This window comes from Conger conger, chromosome 18 (assembly GCF_963514075.1).
Source record: "Conger conger chromosome 18, fConCon1.1, whole genome shotgun sequence".
NCBI classification, from domain to species: domain Eukaryota; kingdom Metazoa; phylum Chordata; class Actinopteri; order Anguilliformes; family Congridae; genus Conger; species Conger conger.
In genome coordinates this window covers 24235817-24258396 of record NC_083777.1, presented here as the reverse complement: position 1 = coordinate 24258396, position 22580 = coordinate 24235817, and the positions used below count along the sequence as shown (strand labels likewise).

Genomic DNA, 22580 nt, shown 5'->3' with positions numbered 1-22580 from the left:
GGATGGTGTGTTTTTATTATCACTGAAAATACGCTATGGCGGTTCTTGTGAATTATTCATGGAAACTCCAAAATCGTCCGGCGTAAAGAGATACTTGCGCACGAAGCCGAGGTTACTTCCTATAGAGCAGTGCGACTCAACTCCAGTCTTGCGGGCCTCAGTGTATGCAGATATTTGCTCCGGCAGTACGCTACACCACATGATTTCACTAATTGTTTTACCTGCGTGGTTCAGAGGATAATTTGTAAAATCAGGTGGTGTAGCGCACGGTTGAAGCAAATGCCTGCAGACACCGCGGCTCGCAGGACGTGGAGTTGAGCGGCGCTGTTTTATGGGTTGGGAGGGCGGTTCAGTTTTTGTTCGTTCATCGTCTATCCTCCGTCTATCCTGTTAAGTTTGCGTGATACACGACACACATTTAGTCGGGTAATACCTCCCTCGAGGGAAGACAGCAAGAGAAGGGATGTATTAAAGTGGAATCAAACCCAGCCCCAAGTCTGAAATCCTGAATCAGGAGCATGGCTGCCTCCTACCCTCAATACACCACATGCACAGAGCTTCCAATCAGAAACTAGCCATCTCATAAATCATTTCTTACATGGCCAAAGCTCGCATTTTTATCTCACTGGTCCTCTTGGGTCAGAAAAAAAAAAAAATTCTTTATGCTTTTTATATAAGGATCACTCACCATCTTTCACTGCCAACTAGTGGCACCTGCTCAGACCTTGATCTATCCTTTGTCTAACCCTTTCATCATTACAAGACTTAAGCGAAATCTAAGGCACAATGAAAGTATAATGTAGCTCACAGATGATTAAAATAAAACATTATGAGTGGGCTACATAGGATTATGAGAATCATTGATCTTATTCATGACCACCTGGCATCCAAAGAACACAATTAAACACATTAATGTCACATCATAGATCATTATTAGGATCTTGGTTCACATGAGTATAAATAAAAAAAATAAAAAGGATGTTTCTTCTGAGGATAATTTTTCACATTTGTCACTGTGCATGATTAAACAATAACGGCCATATAAAAGTATTTTAGCTGCTTTTTAGTGTGTTTGGCTGTTCTGAACAGTAATGAAGTTTCTGCAATACCTGCGGTTTAATATCTTAATCTTAGATACAGTGGGCTCCAGAAATATAAAAATATAAAAATGAAGAAAAAAGGCTGCATATAATAAACACAGATAATGATCTGTTATGTTCAAAAATTGCAACACTAAATACTTTTATTTCGATACATTTCCTCTCATGTTTCAATGTTTTTTTATGAAGTAATCTACATCTTTTTTTTTTTTTTTCTTAGAACCAAAGGTGCCAAGAATTATTGCAATTACTGGGGGGGGCGATATGGGGGGGGGGGGGGGGGGGCGATATGGCTCAGGCAGTAAGAGCAGTCGTCTGGCAGTTGGAGGGTTGCCGGTTCGATCCCCGCCCGGGCTGTGTCGAAGTGTCCCTGAGCAAGACACCTAACCCCCAAATGCTCCTGATGAGCTGGTTGGCGCCTTGCATGGCAACCAATCGCTGTTGGTGTGTGAGTGTGTGTGTGTATGAATAGGTGAATGAGAAGCATCAATTGTACAGCGCTTTGGATAAAGGTGCTATATAAATGCCAACCATTTATCAATCTTTCCATGATGGCCATGTAAATTTAACCAGTTTATGAATGCTGGAAGTTTGCATGTGGGCTTTTCCTGTGTCAGGTCTTGATTGAGTCATCCATGATTATTCATCCATTTGCATACTTAATGTGCCCTTATTTATCAGTCATTTCAGAGGTATCCTTTGGGCATCCTTTCGTGCAGCGCTACTCAACTCCACGTACCGAGAGCCACAGTGTCTGCAGGCATTTGCTTCAGCCTTGTGCTACACCACCTGATTTTACTAATTAGCTTATTATCTGAACCAAGCAGGTAAAATAATTAGTGAAATCAGGTGGTGTAGCGCACTGTTGGAGCAAATACCTGCAGACGTGGAGTTGAGTAGCATTGCTTTAGTGCACAGGTGTCAAAATCCAGTCCTGGAGGGCCATAGTGTCTGCTGGTTTTTGGGGTGTTCTGGGTTCATTCAAGTCATTGAATGGTTAAAGTATCCACACGCCTTGTTCTCAAGGCCTTAATTGGCCTTAATTGGCAGCTGATTGAAAGGAAACCACAAAAACCCGCAGACACTGCGGCCCCCTGGGGGTTCAGTTTGACACCCCTGCTTTTGTGACACCCACAATGCCATTAAGGCAGGGGTGTCAAACTCCCATCCTGGAGGGCCGCAGTGCTGCAGGTATTTGTGGTTTCCTTTCAATCAGCAGCCAATTAAGGCCTTGAGAACAAGGTGTGCGGACTTTTTAGCCAATTAAAGACTTTGAAATGGATCTCTCATGCTGAAACACACCAAAAACCAGCAGACACTGCAGCCCTCCAGGACTGGAGTTTGACACCCCTGCATTAAGGAGAAGAAGAGTCAGAAAGGCTCAATTCAAGAGAATTATTCCGACACGTCTGTGTCTAGTTATGATCTGATTTAACGTCTTCAAACGCTCCAACGGTCTCGCCTCAGAAAGGCCGCGTTCGAACAGAAAACTCCTTCATTAACCTCCACGTCTTCATTCCTGAAAAGGGTGTTTCAAAACAAGGTGACTTTTTTTCTTAGCAACAAGTTACAATAAAGTGATTCACTTAACTGAAATGCTGTTTGTCCTTGTGCTGTTGAGCCATTGTTTCAATGCACAGCTGTGTGGAAATGAGCAAGTAACTGGCTTGGTACCAAATGGTATTGCGACACAAGAAGGTTGATCAAAATCACATCCAGTCACTTCGGTTTATGTAAACTGTGGAACGTATCTGGTACATATTCGGGGCAAATCATTTGTCAACTTTCTATGATATTTTCATTAAGGCTTCTCAACAGCCTTTTGTAAATGATATTTTTTGCATTTCAATCCATAATTCAGAAGCTATAGATCAGGATTTGTTCTGTAAAAGGGGGCGTTATTTCGGCTATTTCGTATAGAAGTATACTAATTTCATATGCTCATTATTTTAAAAATATTATTTACTATTTCAACTATCACATTGTAATTATGCACATTTTCCTCCTATGGAAGATTTTTTATTTATTTAACCACGGTAGATTTGATGGCTGACAGACATCTTCTGTTTTTGTTTGGATCCTTTAGAACTGAACAAATGAATCACCAAGCAATAGAGCTGCAACTGTATGCTGGCAATTGCCAGACTTTCTGGTCTTTTGTATGGTTGTCTACATCAACTAAAACGTTTTAGTCCTGTAAACACCTCCAGTGATTTGTTCATACAGTATTTAGTTTTAAGAACATTTAAATATATTCTTTAAAAACTGACAGTTTTGTTAGAAGATAGAAGACTCTCCCAATGGTCATATGATCACCTCTTCAAGCAGCACCTCTCCCCATCCCTCCCTACCTCCCTGTGAACCTTAATTGTTGTCTCTGTGACTTGCTTTGTGTATCGGTATTTTTAGTTGGCTAGGTAAGCAGTGTTTGAATAGTTAACTTTGGTGACTTTTGCTCTGTTTGTTTGTTTGTTTGTTCAAAAAAAAAAAAAAAAAAAAAAAAGCCCCTTGTCCTTATCTTTGTTGTACAGGTAGCAGTTGAAATTGTACTTACCTCTAGGGTCTTTCAGCGAACTTATCCCTGGTTATGGGTATGCACTTTGTTGTACGTCGCTCTGGATAAGAGCGTCTGCCAAATGCCAATAATGTAATGTAATGTAATGATCTCTGGATAAGAGCGTCTGCCAATAATATGACCAACCATAAATGTGCAAAATGCTAGATTACGAGCAGATTTCCAGGCACAGATCTGTACCAGGAGGAAAGGCAGGGAGGCCAGGGCAGTAGTCAGCTGTCATTTCATGGACAAATCTACTGTGTGTGGCAGCACAGGTAAGGGAAGGTGAAGACATGAATCTACACACTATATATTCTTATTCTACGTTCTCATAGAATTAGAATTCTCATGTTATATATTCTTATACGACGTACTCCCAGGAATATCGGTGAACATTGAGATGAGAAATTCAGGTCTATTTTAAACACTGTGATTCGGAGGGTCAACACAGTTTCTAATTGGATTTGGCTCCCTACAGACGAGTAAAACTGAACAGCCGTCCATGTAGCGCGTCGGGTTCGGCATTCCCGTCACGGCACTGAACCCTACGACTGTCCAGAAGCATCATCAGGAAAGGGAGTTTTGAGGGGGGGGGGGGGTGACTCGCATTCTCAGCCTGCCATACTGCCCTCGTTGGCCTCCTGATGGGGGTGGGGGGCTACTTTTGAGACATGACCAGCACGATACTTCAGAAGAATGCCGAAAGGCTGCATTCTACTGCGGCTGTTGCACAAACCCTCTTCAAAAAGCTGAGAGATACGCATGCCAGCGAGATTAGCTTTCCGGGTGCCGCAGTGTGCTGAGAAGTAAACATTGCTTTCTCATTCTTCTGCAGGTCTCCTTCCTGCACGTCCCACCACAGCAAGTTCACATTCCCCAAGGTTAAAATGATAACTTATTTTGCACTCCCATGAGAAAGAGCAGGCTCTTCTGAGTCCCTCTGGGTGAATTTATAGAGCTTGAATTTGTTTTCTCTAGCTATGTATGTTTTTACAGCAGTTGCAGTTGTATGGTATCGAACATAGAATTTCATACAAGTGAGGGGACGCAACGTCATTTAAAAGGACATGCAAGTCCTTGAAAACAAGACCTCAGATGAAAGAAGCGCCATCAGAAAATTCATATTTTCATGTCATATGAAAGTCAGCCTTCCATGCCCCTGGCAAACCTGCCTACAATATCGTACACAGGCAGTGATTTGCTTTGACACTGCACGCTGTCAAAGTACTTTGAATCGCAATGATTTGGTTGAAGCACAAAAAGAAACCGGCAATCACCTTTCTCCACGACTTTGTTGACTAAAGGGGCTGACTGAAAGGTTTTGGATTTGGAGGAGGTGAGATCACCCTCCTCTACGCAAGCATCCTGTACACTTGCTAAATCAAGGCTGAGAAATTCAAGGCATTTGACAAACTGCTCAGGAATGGAGATGCGTCAAATTCCAGAGATAGGAATCTTCACACGTTACTCTGTGGTCAACACTCCTTAGGTTTCACAATGGGGGAAATGCAGTCAAGGTGTTCTTTTGCAGACCAATATGAAATGTCTTAAATACTTGAGCCCCTGCACTATACAATCAAAGAGTTCAGTTTACTCTGTTTCCACATGGGTTGAGGAAACCAATCGACTTGAACTATTTGAGTACTGAAGCTCAATGTATGCACTAATATCATGCTTAACACTGTATTTGATTGAACAACTGATTGAACTGTAAATATAAAATGCACACAAAAGATTATAACGACAGGATCAGTTATCAGAAAGCAATTTTGTGTGCTCCACTCCCTTGACTACACGACTACATTCCAGAAAGGAGTACTCACACTGGGCAGGCCATCCTCAGTGCACCCGAGGAGTATGCCTGGCTGGCTTTGTCATTCACACTTAGGTGGGTTAAAACAGCATCTCTCAGGATCTTAAGTGAGCCACAACCCACTTCATTAATTTGTGTTGACACACCCCTTACTATTATGTAGCCTGGCAGTACATTACAATTACATTTTCAGCATTTAGCAGGTGCTTATCCACTCACAAACCTTCATAATTAATCATCTGGTCTGATGCTAGGTCATCAGGGCCACACCCAATACCAATTTCTACAGTGATGTTTCTCCTAAGATTGAATGTTTATGAATGCTTTTGGCAATGGCATGAGCACTGTCGCTATCACACAGTATAAAACAGGTGTGGTGTTCAGTGTGAGATAACAGGTGCAATGTTCAGTGTGTGGTCACATGTGCGGTGTTCAGTGTGTGGTCACATGTGCGGTGTTCAGTGTGCGGTCACAGGTGTGGAGTTCAGTGTGAGATAACAGGTGCGGTGTTCAGTGTGAGATAACAGGTGCGGTGTTCAGTGTGAGATAACAGGTGCGGTGTTCAGTGTGAGATAACAGGTGCATTGTTCAGTGTGCGGTAACAGGTGCGGTGTTCAGTGTGTGGTCACAGGTGCGGTGTTCAGTGTGTGGTCACAGGTGCGGTGTTCAGTGTGAGATAACAGGTGTGGTGTTCAGTGTGCGGGTACAGGTGTGGTGTTCAGTGTGAGATAACAGGTGCATTGTTCAGTGTGCGGTAACAGGTGCGGTGTTCAGTGTGTGGTCACAGGTGCGGTGTTCAGTGTGTGGTCACAGGTGCGGTGTTCAGTGTGAGATAACAGGTGTGGTGTTCAGTGTGCGGTCACAGGTGTGGTGTTCAGTGTGCGGTCACAGGTGTGGTGTTCAGTGTGCGGGTACAGGTGTGGTGTTCAGTGTGAGATAACAGGTGCATTGTTCAGTGTGCGGTCACAGGTGTGGTGTTCAGTGTGCGGTCACAGGTGCGGTGTTCAGTGTGTGGTCACAGGTGCGGTGTTCAGTGTGAGATAACAGGTGCGGTGTTCAGTGTGTGGTCACAGGTGTGGTGTTCAGTGTGCGGTGACAGGTGCGGTGTTCAGTGTGCGGTCACAAGTGTGGTGTTCAGTGTGCGGTCACAAGTGTGGTGTTCAGTGTTCGGTCACAGGCACACAAGCGCATTTGCGGGTCCTGAGCATCAGTTTGGCAAGAGCTGTATGTAATAATTATTTTTGTTCTTAAGCCAAATTCTCACATCTTGAGAGGCTTTGCTATAAAACACATGATTTTGTGTACCATTTAGTTGTGCTCATTATCCTATGCAGGAGAGTACAATAAACTGGCAATAAAGCGTTGGACACAGACTTGAACGTTCTTGAAATAATAATTAAATGGGAAAGCTTTAAATTTCAACTAATGAAAACCAGAGTATCCTTTTGATGGCCCGATATCTTGTTAAATCCTGATGCTAGGCCACCTGTTAGCTGACAGAGACAGACACTTCTAAGTTTTAGAAACGGCTGCATTTATTCAAATAAAATTAACTCACTGTGAGATCAAAGTCCATATAAGGCGGCAGGTATATACATACACTGTATGATTTCCTGCCTAGGGCGGACACCGAACACGCCCTATAAATGTATTTCATAAACACCCGTCAGAGACAAATGGTTTTCTGATAGGAGGTGCTTTCGGAAGTGAAGTAGATGTCCTTAGTGCTTTCGGGGGTCGGCAGTGGAAGGTTGTCCTTCACGGGTGACATGGGCTCTCCTTTCTTACCCGAGTTCATCTTGGGTCTCTCTCTGAAAAGCACAAAACACACGTGTGGGCGTGAAACCACCTGTACCAGCATTTGCTGAAGCATTACATTCACTTCTCCATCGGCGAGAGTTAGACCGCACAGCGGCATTCAAGTTGACACAACATCACTTTTAGAAACTGTTGTTTTTGCATGAACAGACAAAATGACTGTTCTTTTCCTACATTTAGTTATGTACAGTGACAGAGAGTGCGCTGGTTTGATTGCTTTGGTCTGGAGCCTGAAACCAGAAGCGCATTCTTTGCCGGGCCTTGGAGCACGGTGTCAGGTAAATGCTGAAAAGAAGCATTGTGCGGGCTGCTGTCGAGAGCACAAGGACTTGCGCTACACCCCACAGATAATTTATAAGGATTCAGTGTTGCTGTACAAATTCCCTTTAAAATAAATCAATGCAGTGTGCTTCAATTCAGTCCAAACAATACTGCTGTTGGCAGGGAGAATATACAGTACATGCCTTTTCTATGCAGTCAGCAATCAACAAGCAACTGACTCACTCTAGTTGCTTTGGGAAAAACTGATTACCAGGGACCTAAGAAATTGGGCAAAAACACCTGATGTTTTGGCTAGAGAAGACTTGTGGACCCAGCTGATGTCACACATCATGTGCATACAGGAGAAAGAAATCCCCCTCTCTGCCTCTGTGACAACACACCTCTTACATGATCGTGTGGCTTAAATCTGCTGTGGCATTAGCCATTGTTCATTTCATTTTAGATTTTTTTCATTTTAGACTGTTCCCTCAGGTGCCTGCAGTCCATAGCTTCAGCCTTAACGGCTGATTGGTGCGTTGTGAGGGGGGTGTGAGCAGTCGATGAAAGTCTGGAAAAGGCTGCTGGGTGGCTTGTCCCCGTCAAGGCACAGTTCTAGGGGTGCCCCCCACCCCCACCCCCACCCCCACTGCGGACCCTGGCTGACAACCCCCACAGGGACTGCCGTGTAACCGTTCTGTCTCGCACCCTACGGTGGCCGGAGCGCCCGCGGTCTGCCGGCGGAAGCCACGCGCCTCAGACTGACGTCCGTGTAAGCTGGGCCCGTGGGCCGCGGCGTGAACAGCAGCCGCGGGTGACGTCACCCGCTGAGCAGAGCGTGCGTGCTGGGGCACGCGCGAGGCTGTACATGACCGGAGGTTTCAAACTGAGAAGGAGAAAGTGGTTTGTCACTCCTTTTTGTCATTGCTTTCCATAAGTCGTTCTGCCTTTGGTAAAAGGTAACATACCTTACTCGCCCCGCCCCGTGGGACCAGTTTGATGGAGGAACGGAACAAGGGAGCTCATTGGGAACATTCAGTTTACACAGCCTGCTTTTTAATCTATACCTTCATCACCTTGGCAAGGGACCAGATCCTAATGCGACAGTGCCTCATGCCGTGAATTAATTATACAACTGGATGGATCTGCGGTTAGGTTCAGTTAAGAAGATTTCATTTTGAACAGCACTATATGGCTATAAAAATATTTTTGGAGATTAACTGTGGACTCCAGCACAGCACAGTGCATAACACTGCTGCCTCGCTGGACGTGTAGGGCCTTTCTGCGTGGAGTTCGCATGTTCTCCCTACGGCTGTGTGGGTTTCCTCAGGGTACTCCTGTTCCCTTCCACCATCCAAACACATGCAGGTTAGACTACATATGGGGGGGGGGGGGGGTATGTGTGGCTTTTGTTATATCAAGCGCCTTGCTTTCGTGACAAACTGCCTTACACAATCCGGCAAGCTCCACCCAAAAAACCTGACAGGCTGATTCACTCTCTCCAGAGGAATTTGCTCTGAGGTGCTAAGCGAGGTTGTGCAAACGGCTCGATTAATGTGGAGTCCTCTGAACTGCACCCTATAGCACAGCCCCCTCTACTGGCTACAGGGGGTACTGATGATTACAACAGAGGGGTCCACAAAGGCTGTGGACTTTATATATCAGTGAGTCCAGCAAGCATTTTATGAACTACTCCAATTAATCATTTTAATCTTTTTTTTTATTTTATTTTTTTACTCGAGACAGTCCTCAGGAGAATGGGCCTGGATCAAACCGTGAACATTCTCCATCTTTTTGGGCAAGCTTCCTGGGGTGTTTAAGTGCACGTCTTCGACTGGCCCAGACAGTTCACGAGTGCGATGAATAAACTCCCGGAGTCTTGGACAAGTCTGCAAAGACCTCTTGGCTTTATGAAGCAGTAACAGGGCCTTCTGGGATTTGTAGTCCAAAGCAAGAAAATATGCTTGAGGTATTCAGCAGTGTTTTGAAAGTGGGAACTACTTACTTCTGGAAGCCAAAGTTCTTCCACAGGCTGCTGATGGTGGCCTGCAGGCCCGGCGTGTTTTCGCTGTCGGGGCCGGGCCTCTTCCCGGGCCCTGTGGGTTTCGCGGATGTCTTCCGGAGCCCGCTCGCTCTGGCGGGGGCGGAGGGCTGGATCTTCCCCCGCTTCCCTAGGTCAGCTGACCTGACCCGGGACAGGCCCGAAACCTAGAGAGGCCAGAGAGTGGTGGAGGAGAAGTCATCACGCCACTGATGGACAGTCCCCACCCCCACAGTGCCTACGCCTTGGAAAGAGTCATGAACACGACTTCCTTTTCATGAATCAAGAAATTCCCCACTTTCATGACACCACGGTAAGAGGCTGTGTGTGTCGTCACTGACAAATGGCAAACTATTAATAACCGCAACAAACCAGACATGGACACATTTATTTGAAGGCAGGCTTGCGGGGAAGCTACAGATAGAACTCACCTTTGCTCTAATGACCGATGGCTTCCTCTCTAAAACAGGTGAGCAACTGGTGTTTTCGCTGCAGTTCGACTCCTGACTCATGTCGAGTTCCTACAGTAGAGAATGTACAAACCAGAACATTAACTGATGAAACTAAGATTATCGTGGACATAACATATATACAACACCGAAAGCAGAAATCTGCAGAAAAGTTCACCCAAATTAATGAGCGGAGACCGAAAGCAGACATACGATGGGAGAGTCTCTGTGGTGGGCCTGGGACGGGGTCAGGGACGGGGCCAGGGCCCCAGGGCTGGTGTGGCCAGGCTGGGAAAAGTATGCACTGTCCTGGGAAGGAGACGGGTCCAGGGGAGTCTGCTCCTCATCCTCCCGGTGAGGGGGTGATGGCGTGGGGCAGGGGGCGCTCCAGGAGAAGGAGTCCTTCTTACGCTGGAAGCGCTGAAGGGCAGAGAGGCCGGATGTGGGGGTGGGGGTCCCAGTGCTGCTGCCAGACCAGGAGAAGACCCCCCGTGGGGACTGGGAGGACGGGGGGCTGGGGGTGCCCCCTCTCTGGCACCTGGCCTCCAGAGCACCCACCGTGGCCTCGGTCTCAGGCTCCTCTCCTGCCTGGAGCCTCTCACCAGGCTGACAGCGCCCGTCTGAACCTCCAGCTCCATCCTCGTCTGAGTCTCCAGCCCCAGGCCCCTGCGGCTCTGGACTGGCCCCCTGGCTGGACCCCACGCTGGAGCCCACGCTGCAGAAGAACCTGGAGGGGAAAGGGTTAAACGGTCAAAACAAACCCAGTTTGCAGGACTAGGCTGGAGCTGCTCATTATGGCTGAGGTGAGGATGTGGACAAGCAAAACCAGGTCCCCGATCAGCACTCCGACTGTTCAGAGGCTTTATGACTTCAGGCCCATATGAATGAAGCAGAGGCACTCTGAGAGACACCAGTCAGATATGATTTACCTTCTGCCTCTGTGTCTTTAATATGTGCTATGGGGCATGTTCTGCCACTCGATATGATATTACTAAAACCAGTAAGTCGCATAATACACACTTTATCGACCCTATTCATGAGGTTTAGTTGTGTCTTTGTTTAAGAAAAGCACAACTTTATAAATGTTCTTTTCTAAATATCAAATACATATAAAAAGTAAATATTAACTATGACCCAATTCAGTTTATGTATTGTGCACAGAAAAGGGCTACCATCGAACAACACTGAACCCTACAGATTCTGTGCCATCCAGCAGTGCATTCACAGTACTCAGGAAGTCCATCAGGATGGGGAAGTACATCAGGACGGTGTTACCTGCTCTGCGTGACCTGGCCGTCCTCACACTCATCATCTTGGTTCCTCCTCTGCAGCAGGGTGGCGAACCTGTTGCGAGCCCTTGGCTGAGGGGCAGCGACCGGAGGCCTCTCCACAGGGGGAGCCCTGACGCCCGTGGCTGGCTGGCTCCCCTCCCTGCGTGGCTTCTTCAGACCGCAGGAGGAGTACTGCTCCAGAATATCCTCCTCTGACACCCCTGGGTCTGCGCTGTCGCATTCGAAAGCTGAGAAAAACAAACAAAATCACGAAATCACTACCAGCACTGTTATTATTAAACTTTCTCATCTGCATAAATGGGCCCTATAGCAAATGTCAAAAAGGAAAATAATAAACACTTGCAAAGACAGTGCAAAGCAAAAGTGACAAAGCAAAAAAAGGAAAAAGTAAACACAAATATCCAAGGATGACTGACTACACAGTGACAGTGACTGCCCCTACCTTCCCTGGGCCGCTTGACTGGAAGCTCTCTGTGAGGGAGCCTCAGTCCCTGGAGGTGGACCACCCTCTGCTTCCCCTTGGTGGTGGGCCTCTCTGGGGAGCCACACATGGGGGGCAGGGACGGTGAGGGCCCACCGGCGCTGTAGCCCTTTCTCCAGATGCTGGACCCCGGCAGGGAGCGGTTCTCTTTGCTGTCGTTCCAGCTGCGGCTGCGGGGTTTGGCAGGCTGGGGGCAGGAATGAGGGACAAGGTCAACCTCACGCCGACGTTCCCGACCACACCAGCGACGTTCCCAAACACACAAGAGCCATTCTTGCGCATTTGTATTTTATGATGAGAAAGCAGCACTGATACTGTGTACAGCTATTACAAGGGGATGGAAACACTAATTCATCAATGCATTATGTAGTTACGTTCCAGTCATTAAGTTCTTAACATCTCAACAGATTAAGGGCTGTTGGATTTCTTAATATTTCTGGAATTCACAGATCATTTTAAGGCCAGGCCCAATCTTTAAATGTATTTCTGAAAGTGTGCTGCACCTGTGCCGTGTCAGGATTGTAGTCATCGATCTTCTGCATGGTGTTGATGTCCATGTTCCCCAAGGCCATCTGCAGACCCTTCACATCACCAACGTTACTAAAGAAAACGGTTAAGGAAACACTACTCCCAAAACTGAGACCCCAGCAGCTACCAAGATGCTGACGAATAAGACAGACATGGATACCTGACCCATTCACACAGTAAATCAAACTAATGCAATCAAACCATTTACTTCAACAACTCTTGCCACATGAAATGTATCATTTTGTGCAGGACTTTGCCCCATATTTGTATCACCCTCCTTAAACTGTAGATTTCACATAAACTCTTCACACCATCCCTGCCACATGCTATTTCCTAGTCCCATGGACACAAGAATCCAGACTGAAATGACAGCAAAGCCTGTCAGGTCAATGGGGGTGAGGGGGGAAGGATACCGTCCGGCGTAGCTGAGGGAACTCGGGTCAATGTCATCCGCGTACGGGTTGAGGGGCACCACTTTCCTCCGGAGGGGGTCGAAGACCAGCTGGTAGAGGAAGGTGTTATTGGCCTTCACAAACCCCTCGATGTACTCGTCTGGCACAGTCACGTTCATCTTCAGGTACTGGCCCATCTTCCTGATCACCTGAACAGACGGGCAAGTGTTCATGGTGTGAGCCAGGGTTCGGTTTGGACAAAACTGTTCAAAATTCATTCAAATATAAAAGCAAAAATAAAATAAAATAGTACAAAAATAAATAAAATTTTTCAATTGATTCGATTTTCACCAAAGTTAGGTAATAATGTCAACAGCATCTCCAGAAAATTCAGTCTTGGCCGACAAATCATTACTTATCTGAAGTAGCATCACACTTTTGTATAACCAATTCCAATCACTAACCCTCCCTTTTTTTCTTCTGAACATACCTCATCCACTTCAATTACAGAGCAAGTATATCCATTTGCTGATGCCAAAAGCTTTGTGATATTAGCGAGAGATGTGGTTACCTTCAGGATGTCTGGGTTGCTGGCAACCTTCAGCAGTTTGCAGGCCTTGCCCAGGCCAATCCCGTAGAGGGAAGCCAGGTAGTCGCATCCGGACAGGATGCACATGTAGCGGAACTTCTCCTCAGTGAAGACGTCGCCAAGGGCACGGCAACGCCCCAGGTTGCTCTGGTCGATTTCCAACCCATTGCCGTGCTTGTCCATCTTCAAGATCACCTGTGGCCACACACACAAGATCTAGGCTTAATCTTCCTTCCTGGTTTTGTTGAATTAGGAGAACAGATCATCCTTATCCATGTTTTAGTTTAATTCAGACAGGGAAACGGCAGAGAGGGTTATGGATAGAGAAGGGTCAGAGGGGGCCATGGCAGCGATTGAACTCTGTCAGGTTTAACCTTTCCTGTGGTAACCAATCCAACAAGACACCTGTGCACCTGTGCATTGTGCACAGGGCGGCCTGTAGCGTATTGGTGAAGGTAAATGACTGGGACACACAAGGTCGGTGGTTCTAATCCCGGTGTAGCCACAATAAGATCCGCACAGCCGTCAGGCCCTTGAGCAAGGCCCTTAATCCTGCATCGCTCCAGGGGAGAATTGTCTCCTGCTTAGTCTAATCAACTGTATGTCACTCTGGATAAGAGCGTCTGCCAAATGCCAAGAATGTAATGTAATGCAACCAGAGGCTTTTCTGCGTTGTTGTACTAACCTTTTTGCAGCCAAATGCCAGCAGGTCAGAGTCCTCTGTGATGACGGCTTGGGCAATACCAGTCTTGTTCAGGAAGGCCAGCTGTGCATCAGCCTCGTATGGCGCCACCACACAGTCCACACCCCGTCTCCGTGCAGCCTGAAAAATTGAATCACTATTCAAGGAAGACGTATTCAAGGACCTTACATGTAAACAAAGAGACATACAGCCCCCAGAAAAATAGACTGGACAACCTGGTACTACAGCATGCTGGCACACATTCTAATTATTGAGGCTAGCCAACACAACATGACTGGTACAACTTGGTCATGACCTCACAGAGTTTATCCACTGCATCTCAGCTAAACCTGGCAAAGACACCCTTTTGTCGAGGCAAGGCAAGAGGGAGAAAGGATGCGCCGGAGGGCGGGTACCTTGATGACCTCCCGGGCCATAGCCGGTGTCACGTTGATGCAGCGCGTGAAGCAGTCTCGCGCCTCCGATATCTTTCCCTCTCTGAGGAGCTGTTTGCCCTTCTGCAGGTTTGCTTGCCGACGCCTGGGCGAAAAATGTAAACAGGTTTTTAACTACTCGAACCCTTCGCCCTGTAGGCCTGTCAATGGCTTTCTTTATTCAGCACACGGGCGTGTGTTCCAACTTACTCTCGACGGGCCGTATCCACTTCCTTCTTTGAGGGCAGATTGCAGCCGTCGAAGACCAAGATCGGCTTGACTCCAAAGGACAAGAGCATGTCAACAAACTTCATGCAGTACGTCACATATCTGAGAAGAGAGAGAAGACATTGAAGATTTACTTATTTTTCTAAATCAAGGATGCCCAGAGATATTGCCATTGTCTGGACAAATGCTCATTTTACATGCAATCGGGACAAGTGGTGGTGGATAGGAAATATGTTCTAACATACTGGTCAGTTGGTTCTCCCTTTGCCAGCTTCTCAGCGCAGGAAAAGGCCCCTTTATGGAGCCAGCAGTAGGTGTCCACTGCTACGGTCTGTCCTTTGTACTTTTTCACACTGATAGCCTCCGACGCATCCTTAATGAACTGCAGAAGTCCCTGAATCCCCATGGCGTCGATGCAACTTATCCAGTGTCAAAATTAAAAAACTAAAAAATTGGGGACACACTGTGAGAGAAAGTAAAGTCAGGCTGGAACCAACTAGATATGTCCACCAGGGTCAATGCACGTTTAAGAACAGTTATAACAATCATAAGCTTTATTTATTAACCTTGTCATACACAGCACATCAAGAAAAAACTATCACGTTAGTCGGATAAATGAAGGGTAATAATGGCTATTCAGATTTTTTCATTTTCCACAGCAAATGCAGCTGGGAACTCGTTATCTCGGGAGGACAGCAAGAACCATTCGTTAGCGTGCTAGCTAGTTATGGCAGGCACGTATAGTGAACTCGAATTAATCGCATGGAAAGCAGGTGTAAATACATAATCAAACGGTATACTTCGCCAAGACTGCCTTAACCAGCGAACTACAAGCATCTAGCTAACGCTACCTCGCTCGATAGTTACACACGTCATACCGTTAATTCAATGGCTAGCAAGCCAAGTTACCTCGTCTACAGTAACTAACTAGTTAACGTTAAACTGAAACAAAGAAGTGGACTGAACACATATGCATCTTTGCTACCTGTTTTTAGACACTGCATCGGTTTTGAATCAACATGCCCCAAGCCATCTTGGTCACGTTAGCTAACACTTGTCAGCCCTAATACAAAGGTAGCCACATTCATTAATAGCTATGGGGGTTAGCCAAGTTAAATCACCAGACCGTTAATTTGGAATGAAAGAAAGTTTCAAAAACGGCCGGTATTATGAATCGTTCGCCTAACGTTAAGACGGATTTGCAAAACCACCCGCTTGCAAGCTATGTAATTTGTTTGTGCTTCGAACAGTTAGTCACAGTCAAGGAAATCTGTTTATTAGCTAGCTATCCTGCTAAATCTGCAATATAATTTACCACGAGATGGTAATACCATGTTTATTTGTATAGTCATACATCATGAAACACACAGATGACACTTATGAACAGATAGCTAACATTAATTGGTTATATGGACAATAAGAATGTAATACCAAGTTATCTTACCGCTTCTTTTCAGTCAGCAGTCATACAAGGGCTGTTCATATTTAGCGGCAAAATGTGTTGCGCCTTCAGAGAGTGCTCACATTGGCTAATCTGTTATGCATAGCCAATCACAGAACCACAAGGTTACTAGGAGTTTCCTGTTCCGTCTTTAACATCCGGTGTTCACAAGTAAACAATAACACATTGCTATATTTGGCAAAGCTGTTTTCTGCTCTTCGGAGACTTCTGTTCAGAGCAGATGTTACTGAGTAATTGATCCAGTAACCATCCTGTCATATTATTTTGCTGATGGTATATACAGGTTATTAGATTAACACATGTATATAATGTAGTGATGAGCATCATTCTCGGCAGATGCTCCTGTCCTGAACATACGGACATTTTTCTGTCATATGTGCAACACTGATTGCGAGAGATGGATTATTTCCAAAGCATGGCCATACCAGTGAAAATATATTTTATTAAGTCGCTTGAATATAATGGAAATATTCAACATATTGCCATATCCACATTTGTGTGCAAAAATATATACGCTAAATAAATCTGCTTTAGATAATGATCTCGACTTAATCATCCCGAATTAAACGCTATCGTTATTTATTTATGTAACACTGAGAAATGCAGCATGCAGACGAGCCAGACTCTCGGAATGGCGTAACGCCTCGTTGGTTTGGTTGAGTGGGTTCATGAGACAATACGAGCATTACACTGTCCGGGCATTAGGGGGCAGATTTTCTACTGCTGCAGTGCATTCGACGTGTCGCCTTTCCCAGCTTCCCCTTCACTTCCTGCTTTCTATCCACACAGCTTGTTTTGAGGCTAGTTCGCTGTGGATCAGTCCAATGGTTCCGTCATCAACATGAAATAAATTCCAGGTGGAGTTGGGGAAAACTTAAAAGCGACCTCCTTTTTATTAAAAACTATAGGACATAAAAAGTAATCTAAATGTGAGTGATTCTCAGGTGAAGGTACTACCTGCCACAACAACAATGCAGTTCTCTCCCACCAATGGAGATTTTACCTTCGTCTCCTCGACTGACGCGGAAGGTAGAGTATAGGCCCTGATAATTAAACTGTTAACGTTACCTGCTCTTTTTATGAATTATGTTGTCAGAGGTGCTTCTTAAATGTCTACGTATTTACTTATTTTGTTTTTTGGATTGCAGTAAACGACTAGTTAGGTCCCGTTGTTTTTATGCAATCGTGGCGTCTCATAATCTTTATTTTATATGCTGACAGATAGTTTTGACACATAAGTTAGCAACCTGGCTAACAGGTATTCCTAACGTTAGCTTTTTAGCTAGCTGCCTTCGTATTACTTATTTACAGTAGTATGACGCTAGCTAGTTGACGCTAGCTAGTTGACGTTAGCTAACTTGTTGGAATTATAAAGAACACTATATATAGTCTATCCAGGTTATCACCTAATGTGTCTTTATGGAGACAACCTTCGAGCCAGCCAGCAATTTGAATAAATAAAATACACAAGGCTTATAAACTGTAGTAAACAATGCCACCTTGCCGTGAGTATTTGGCTGCTGATGGTACACTGGAATTTGGTGAATGTAGAGTGTCGAATGACAATCATGGCCTTGTTTATTAAGATAGTTACATTATTACTAACACATTTTTGTACGTTGTGGTGTAAATTGTATTGAAATGTTTCGTTGCTATAAAAGGATTACTGTACTCCTCTCCGCAGAGCTTAGTGGGACAATTGAGGCCCCCGACGTAAAACTGAATATGGGTGGTGACTCCGGTAAAGATGCTTCTGCGACCACGTTCTTGAGACAGCGTGGCTATGGTTGGCTGCTGGAAGTTGAGGAAGACGATCCAGAAGATAATAAGCCCCTATTGTATGTATATCAGTTATTTGAAAAATGCCATGAATGCTGAGGAACTACTCAAACGAGATTCAGACTTCATTTTTGGATCTAGACTACCTTATACTCTAATTCAGAATGTACCTAGTTGCTAAATTGCCTGTAGGCTGGAAAATTTTTGAAGTTATTCCTCCCAAGCAATATATACCAAAGGAATACAACTTGTAACCACTCCATGCAATGTTTATTATTGAAATCCATAACTCTTCTGTTTTGTTTGCTTGCATAACAGAGAGGAGCTTGACATTGACCTGAAGGACATCTACTACAAGATCCGATGTGTTCTCATGCCAATGCCTTCCCTGGGGTTCAATAGACAAGTTGTGCGGGATAACCCTGACTTCTGGGGACCCTTGGCAGTTGTGCTACTGTTCTCCATGATCTCCATCTATGGCCAGTTCAAGGTGAGATGCCAGCCTGTCGCCACCAGCTCCACCTACAGCTTTTGTGTGCAACATTAGGCAGGATAGAATGCGTGGCAGTGCTATGCTCTGCAGTGATTTTACGATTTTTCATTTGGAGAATGAAAGACCGCATACCTTGGAAGAGAGCAAGGGTTCTAGGCTAGTATTCACTGCTGGAGAAACCTCAAACATATACATTTTTTCATCAAATTATCTTCTGCTTATATTTTCATTCATAATTCTATTTTAGATATGACTTTGTTTGAAGACCACTTTTTCAGATGCTTCAGAAATGTAATTTGACGTGATGCTTATTTTCACAGGCTTGGTGTACTTTCTGATTTGTTGTAACTGCAAGATCAGAGCTTTTAAAACAGGAATCCGACACATTCTGTAATTTTACACCACATATGCTCCATTACTTTCACTTTCATGTGGTATTTGGGTTATATTTTTGTAAAGTTAAACATCTGCACTACACATTTTAACTTCAACATCACCTACTGTCAACTTAGTCCCCAAAAATATTGTAGTACTTATCTCTTTGTTTATTTGAGGGGATATTTAATAATGTGTATTCTTGAGTTCAAGCCTCATTGCATATTTGCAAAACAAGCACATAATATTTAAAATGGCATAATGTTCACAAGCTCCATTTTTTCTTCATCAATGGGATTATTTTTCAATATTTATTAGTGGAAAGAAACCTCATCAGGCCTAATTATGATGACATTTAGTTTCATTTTGGTGTGATGTTGCTTTAGGAGAAAAAAAAAACAAAAGACCACAAAAACACAGAACACAATACCTTTTGTGAGAAGAACAACTGAATGTTTAGAATGGAAGTAGTTTAGAATGGAAGCATGAAAGCCACGCCTGAACTAAAAAGTGTTCCCAAACCGGTTTTCAAAGGCATTTTCCAAAATGAAGTGGTCTTAGGCTCACTGATATTGTATTTTCTACTAATCAGGGTTTACCCACAGAATATTTTTCTCATCACAATTAGTTTATAGCAAAGTGGCAGACATTTGCATTATTCATCAAAACATTCATCTCCTTTATTTTTATTATTTTTAAATAATGGAATGTTTGAAAGTGTGTCTTAAGTGACTGTGTTGTTTTTATATCAAGGTGGTGTCTTGGATTATCACCATTTGGATATTTGGTTCTCTGACAATCTTTCTGCTGGCACGAGTTCTTGGTGGGGAAGTAAGTTGAATATTAAGATGAGCAAGAGCTAAATATTTGCTAAATATAGCAGCCTTTACTGAACTGTTAATCTTGTTTCCACCCTTTTGATCAAGCAGAAAATTTGGTAATAGTGGAATTCAAATTTAATTGACTAAAGTATGTATAGAAGTGTATATATGTACATATATATATATATATATATGTACACTGTGTATATATATATATATATATATATATATATATATACAGTGGATAGAAAATGAATACACCCCCTGAACATTTTTTCAGATTTACTTGACATATAGCCTGTAATTAAAGTGCAATTAATCTATGTGTTTTTTCTACAAATCTACATACAGTACTTAACCTTTTCAAAGTGATAAACCAATTAAAAAATTGTTTTAACATTTATTAAAAATGAACAATTGCAATAAATTGGTTTGATAAGTATCCACCCCCTTTACTGAATCATCCCATAAACTATCTCAGGAAATGGCAAATTGCCTTCAAGACCAAACAATAGCTAATTGTCCCACACCTGTGTGAAATCACAGCAATTAACTTGATGACATGAATAAAAACAGCTGTTTACCATGGTCCCTGACAGAAGTCCGTGACAAAGTTGTGGAAAGGTACACATCAGGTGAGGGATATAAGAAGATTTCTAAGGCTTTGAAGATACCTTGGAGCACTGTTAAGACCATAATTAAGAAATGGAAAGTGCATGGCACCACTCGCAGTCTGCCAAAATCAGGGCGTCCGTCTAAACTCGATGACCGGGAGAGAAGACAACTGGTCAGAGAGGCTACCAAGAATCCAATGGCAACATTGAAAGAGCTCCAGGATTTTATGGCCAACAGAGGGAAACTTGTGCATCATACAACTATATCAAAGATATTGCACACATCTGGCCTGTATGGAAGGGTGGCAAGAAAAAAGCCATTTCTCAAAAAGGTCCACCAGGAGGCCCGCTTGGAATTTGCAAAAGAACACCTTGGGGAACCTGCAACAAACTGGCAGAACGTTTTGTGGTCTGATGAAACCAAAATAGAACTTTTTGTCATGAATGCCAAACGCTATGTTTGGCGAAAACCCAACACCGCTCACCAAAAAAACACCATCCCGACTGTGAAGCATGGTGGTGGCAGCATAATGTTATGGGGATGTCATCTAAAGGGACTGGGGAACTTGTCAACATTGAAGGGAGGATGGATGGGGCCAAATACAGGGATATTCTGGAGAAGAACCTGAAGAAGTCTGCAAGGAGACCGAGTGGCTTGTAAAGAACAAGGTGGATGTGCTGGAATGGCCAAGCCAAAGCCCTGACCTAAATCCAATTGAAAACTTGTGGAATCACTTGATGGTTGCTGTCCATCAGCGCAAACCAACAAACCTCTCCCAGCTTGAACAGTTCTGCAAAGAGGAGTGGGGGAAGATCTCCAAGTCCAGGTGTGCCAACTTTGTGCAGAGCTACCCAAAAAGACTGGTAGCTGTAATTGCTGCCAAAGGCGCTTCCACCAAGTATTGACTCAGGGGGGTGCATACTTAAAAAATTTGGAAATTTCAGTTTTGTCCATTAAATGCACTCTTTTTTTCAAATTAAAATAATTTCACTGCATTAATATGGTATGTTGTGTTCTTTGGGTCAGGGAAAAACAAGTCCCATTTTAATCCATTAAATTTACTTTCCGTGACACAAGACATAAAAATATTGAAGGGGGTGTATTCATTTTCTATCCACTGTATATATATATTCTTTTAAATAACTCAGATGTTTGGCTTTTAAACAATGGATGTATGTGCATGGACTAATCCTGTGTACTTCCCTTGTAGGTTTCTTATGGACAAGTTCTTGGAGTGATTGGATATTCTTTGCTTCCTCTAATTGTCATAGCTCCCATGCTTTTGGTAATAGGGGGTTTTGAAGTTGCCTCGACACTATTAAAGGTAAACTTGGAGATTATCAGAATTTACAAATACATATTTATTATTAAAATGACATAGGAATATACCGCTATCATGACTCTAGTACAGTTCAAAATGTTAAAAGTAGAAAAGCAATATCTACCATTGATATTAATTATATCTATTGATTATGTAAAAATTAAAGATGGACATCAAATATTCTTCTTATACAAATCCATGTTGTGTATTGTAAGATTTTTTTCTTGTGACATTATCCCCAGCTTTTTGGAGTGTTCTGGGCTGCTTACAGTGCTGCTTCTCTGCTGGTGGGAGATGAATTCAAAACGAAGAAACCGCTCCTTATATACCCCATTCTCCTTCTATACATTTACTTCCTGTCTCTCTATACTGGTGTCTGATTGGACAGCAGAATGGTTTGGAACTCTTGAATGGACATTGGCGACTAGAACCATAATGGAGGACACAAGAGGATCCATGCCACCTACACAAGGAAATATATATAGATTTTTTTTTTTTTAACCTGTTTTATGATCATGATTAACAGGAGGTCATAATAGTGTATGTGAAGTCAATGTAATTACATTTAGCCATGACCTTTGTATTCAGTGCACCGTCAAACTAGGATTTATTTAAAAGCCCCCTGCTTTCATCTTTCTCAGTAAGTCTGCTTGTCCTTGCAATTTGCCTGGTGATGAACTTCATGAAAAGAAGAGCACTGTTGTTTTGTTACATTGATGTTGATACAGTTGCAGTCATCAGGCAGAGCAGAAACATGCAGTGGCCATTTTTAATTCTTGTTTTTACTAGGTTATCCTCATGGAGCGTGGTGCCAAACGTTTCATTGTGGATTTATCCCCTTTGTACAATGAGAAATGAAAAGGAAAAACATCAGAATTTTTTTTATATTATTTTTTTGAGGGTTGAGGAGTTTAAGAGTTGTAATAATTGTGATAGAGTTTTCCTTATTTCTTTCCTTTTCAGCATTCTGACACTTACTCTTAATTTATGAATTCCAGCCTGGTTATAAAATGGGCAGTTCAAGTTAAAACAAATAAACATTGTCTACTAAA

The 22580-nt window shown here is 43.7% G+C and overlaps 2 protein-coding genes across 4 annotated transcripts; one reads left to right on the top strand and one right to left on the bottom strand.

Annotated features, from left to right (window-relative positions):
• Positions 1-6987: 6987 nt before the first annotated feature.
• Positions 6988-16243, bottom strand: exo1 (exonuclease 1). 3 transcript variants are annotated; one of them, XM_061228556.1, is made up of 14 exons: positions 16107-16243; positions 14908-15125; positions 14645-14764; positions 14417-14540; positions 14004-14141; positions 13301-13513; positions 12751-12938; positions 12313-12409; positions 11771-11996; positions 11312-11555; positions 10250-10763; positions 10019-10108; positions 9552-9754; positions 6988-7281 (listed from the first exon to the last, which is right to left on the bottom strand). In XM_061228556.1, exons 2-14 carry the CDS (start codon positions 15066-15068, stop codon positions 7137-7139), a joined length of 2463 nt encoding a protein of 820 aa, XP_061084540.1. In that variant the 5' UTR covers positions 15069-15125; positions 16107-16243; the 3' UTR covers positions 6988-7136. The 3 variants fall into 3 exon arrangements, with proteins under 3 accessions (XP_061084540.1, XP_061084541.1, XP_061084543.1); XM_061228557.1 differs by having other exon boundaries at positions 16094-16142; XM_061228559.1 differs by lacking the exon at positions 16107-16243 and adding an exon at positions 15648-15738.
• A 652-nt stretch (positions 16244-16895) lies between these two features.
• yipf4 (Yip1 domain family, member 4) lies at positions 16896-22580 on the top strand. The gene is made up of 6 exons (XM_061228144.1): positions 16896-17153; positions 17809-17962; positions 18222-18393; positions 19525-19602; positions 21418-21531; positions 21771-22580. Exons 1-6 carry the CDS (start codon positions 17096-17098, stop codon positions 21906-21908), a joined length of 714 nt encoding a protein of 237 aa, XP_061084128.1. The 5' UTR covers positions 16896-17095; the 3' UTR covers positions 21909-22580.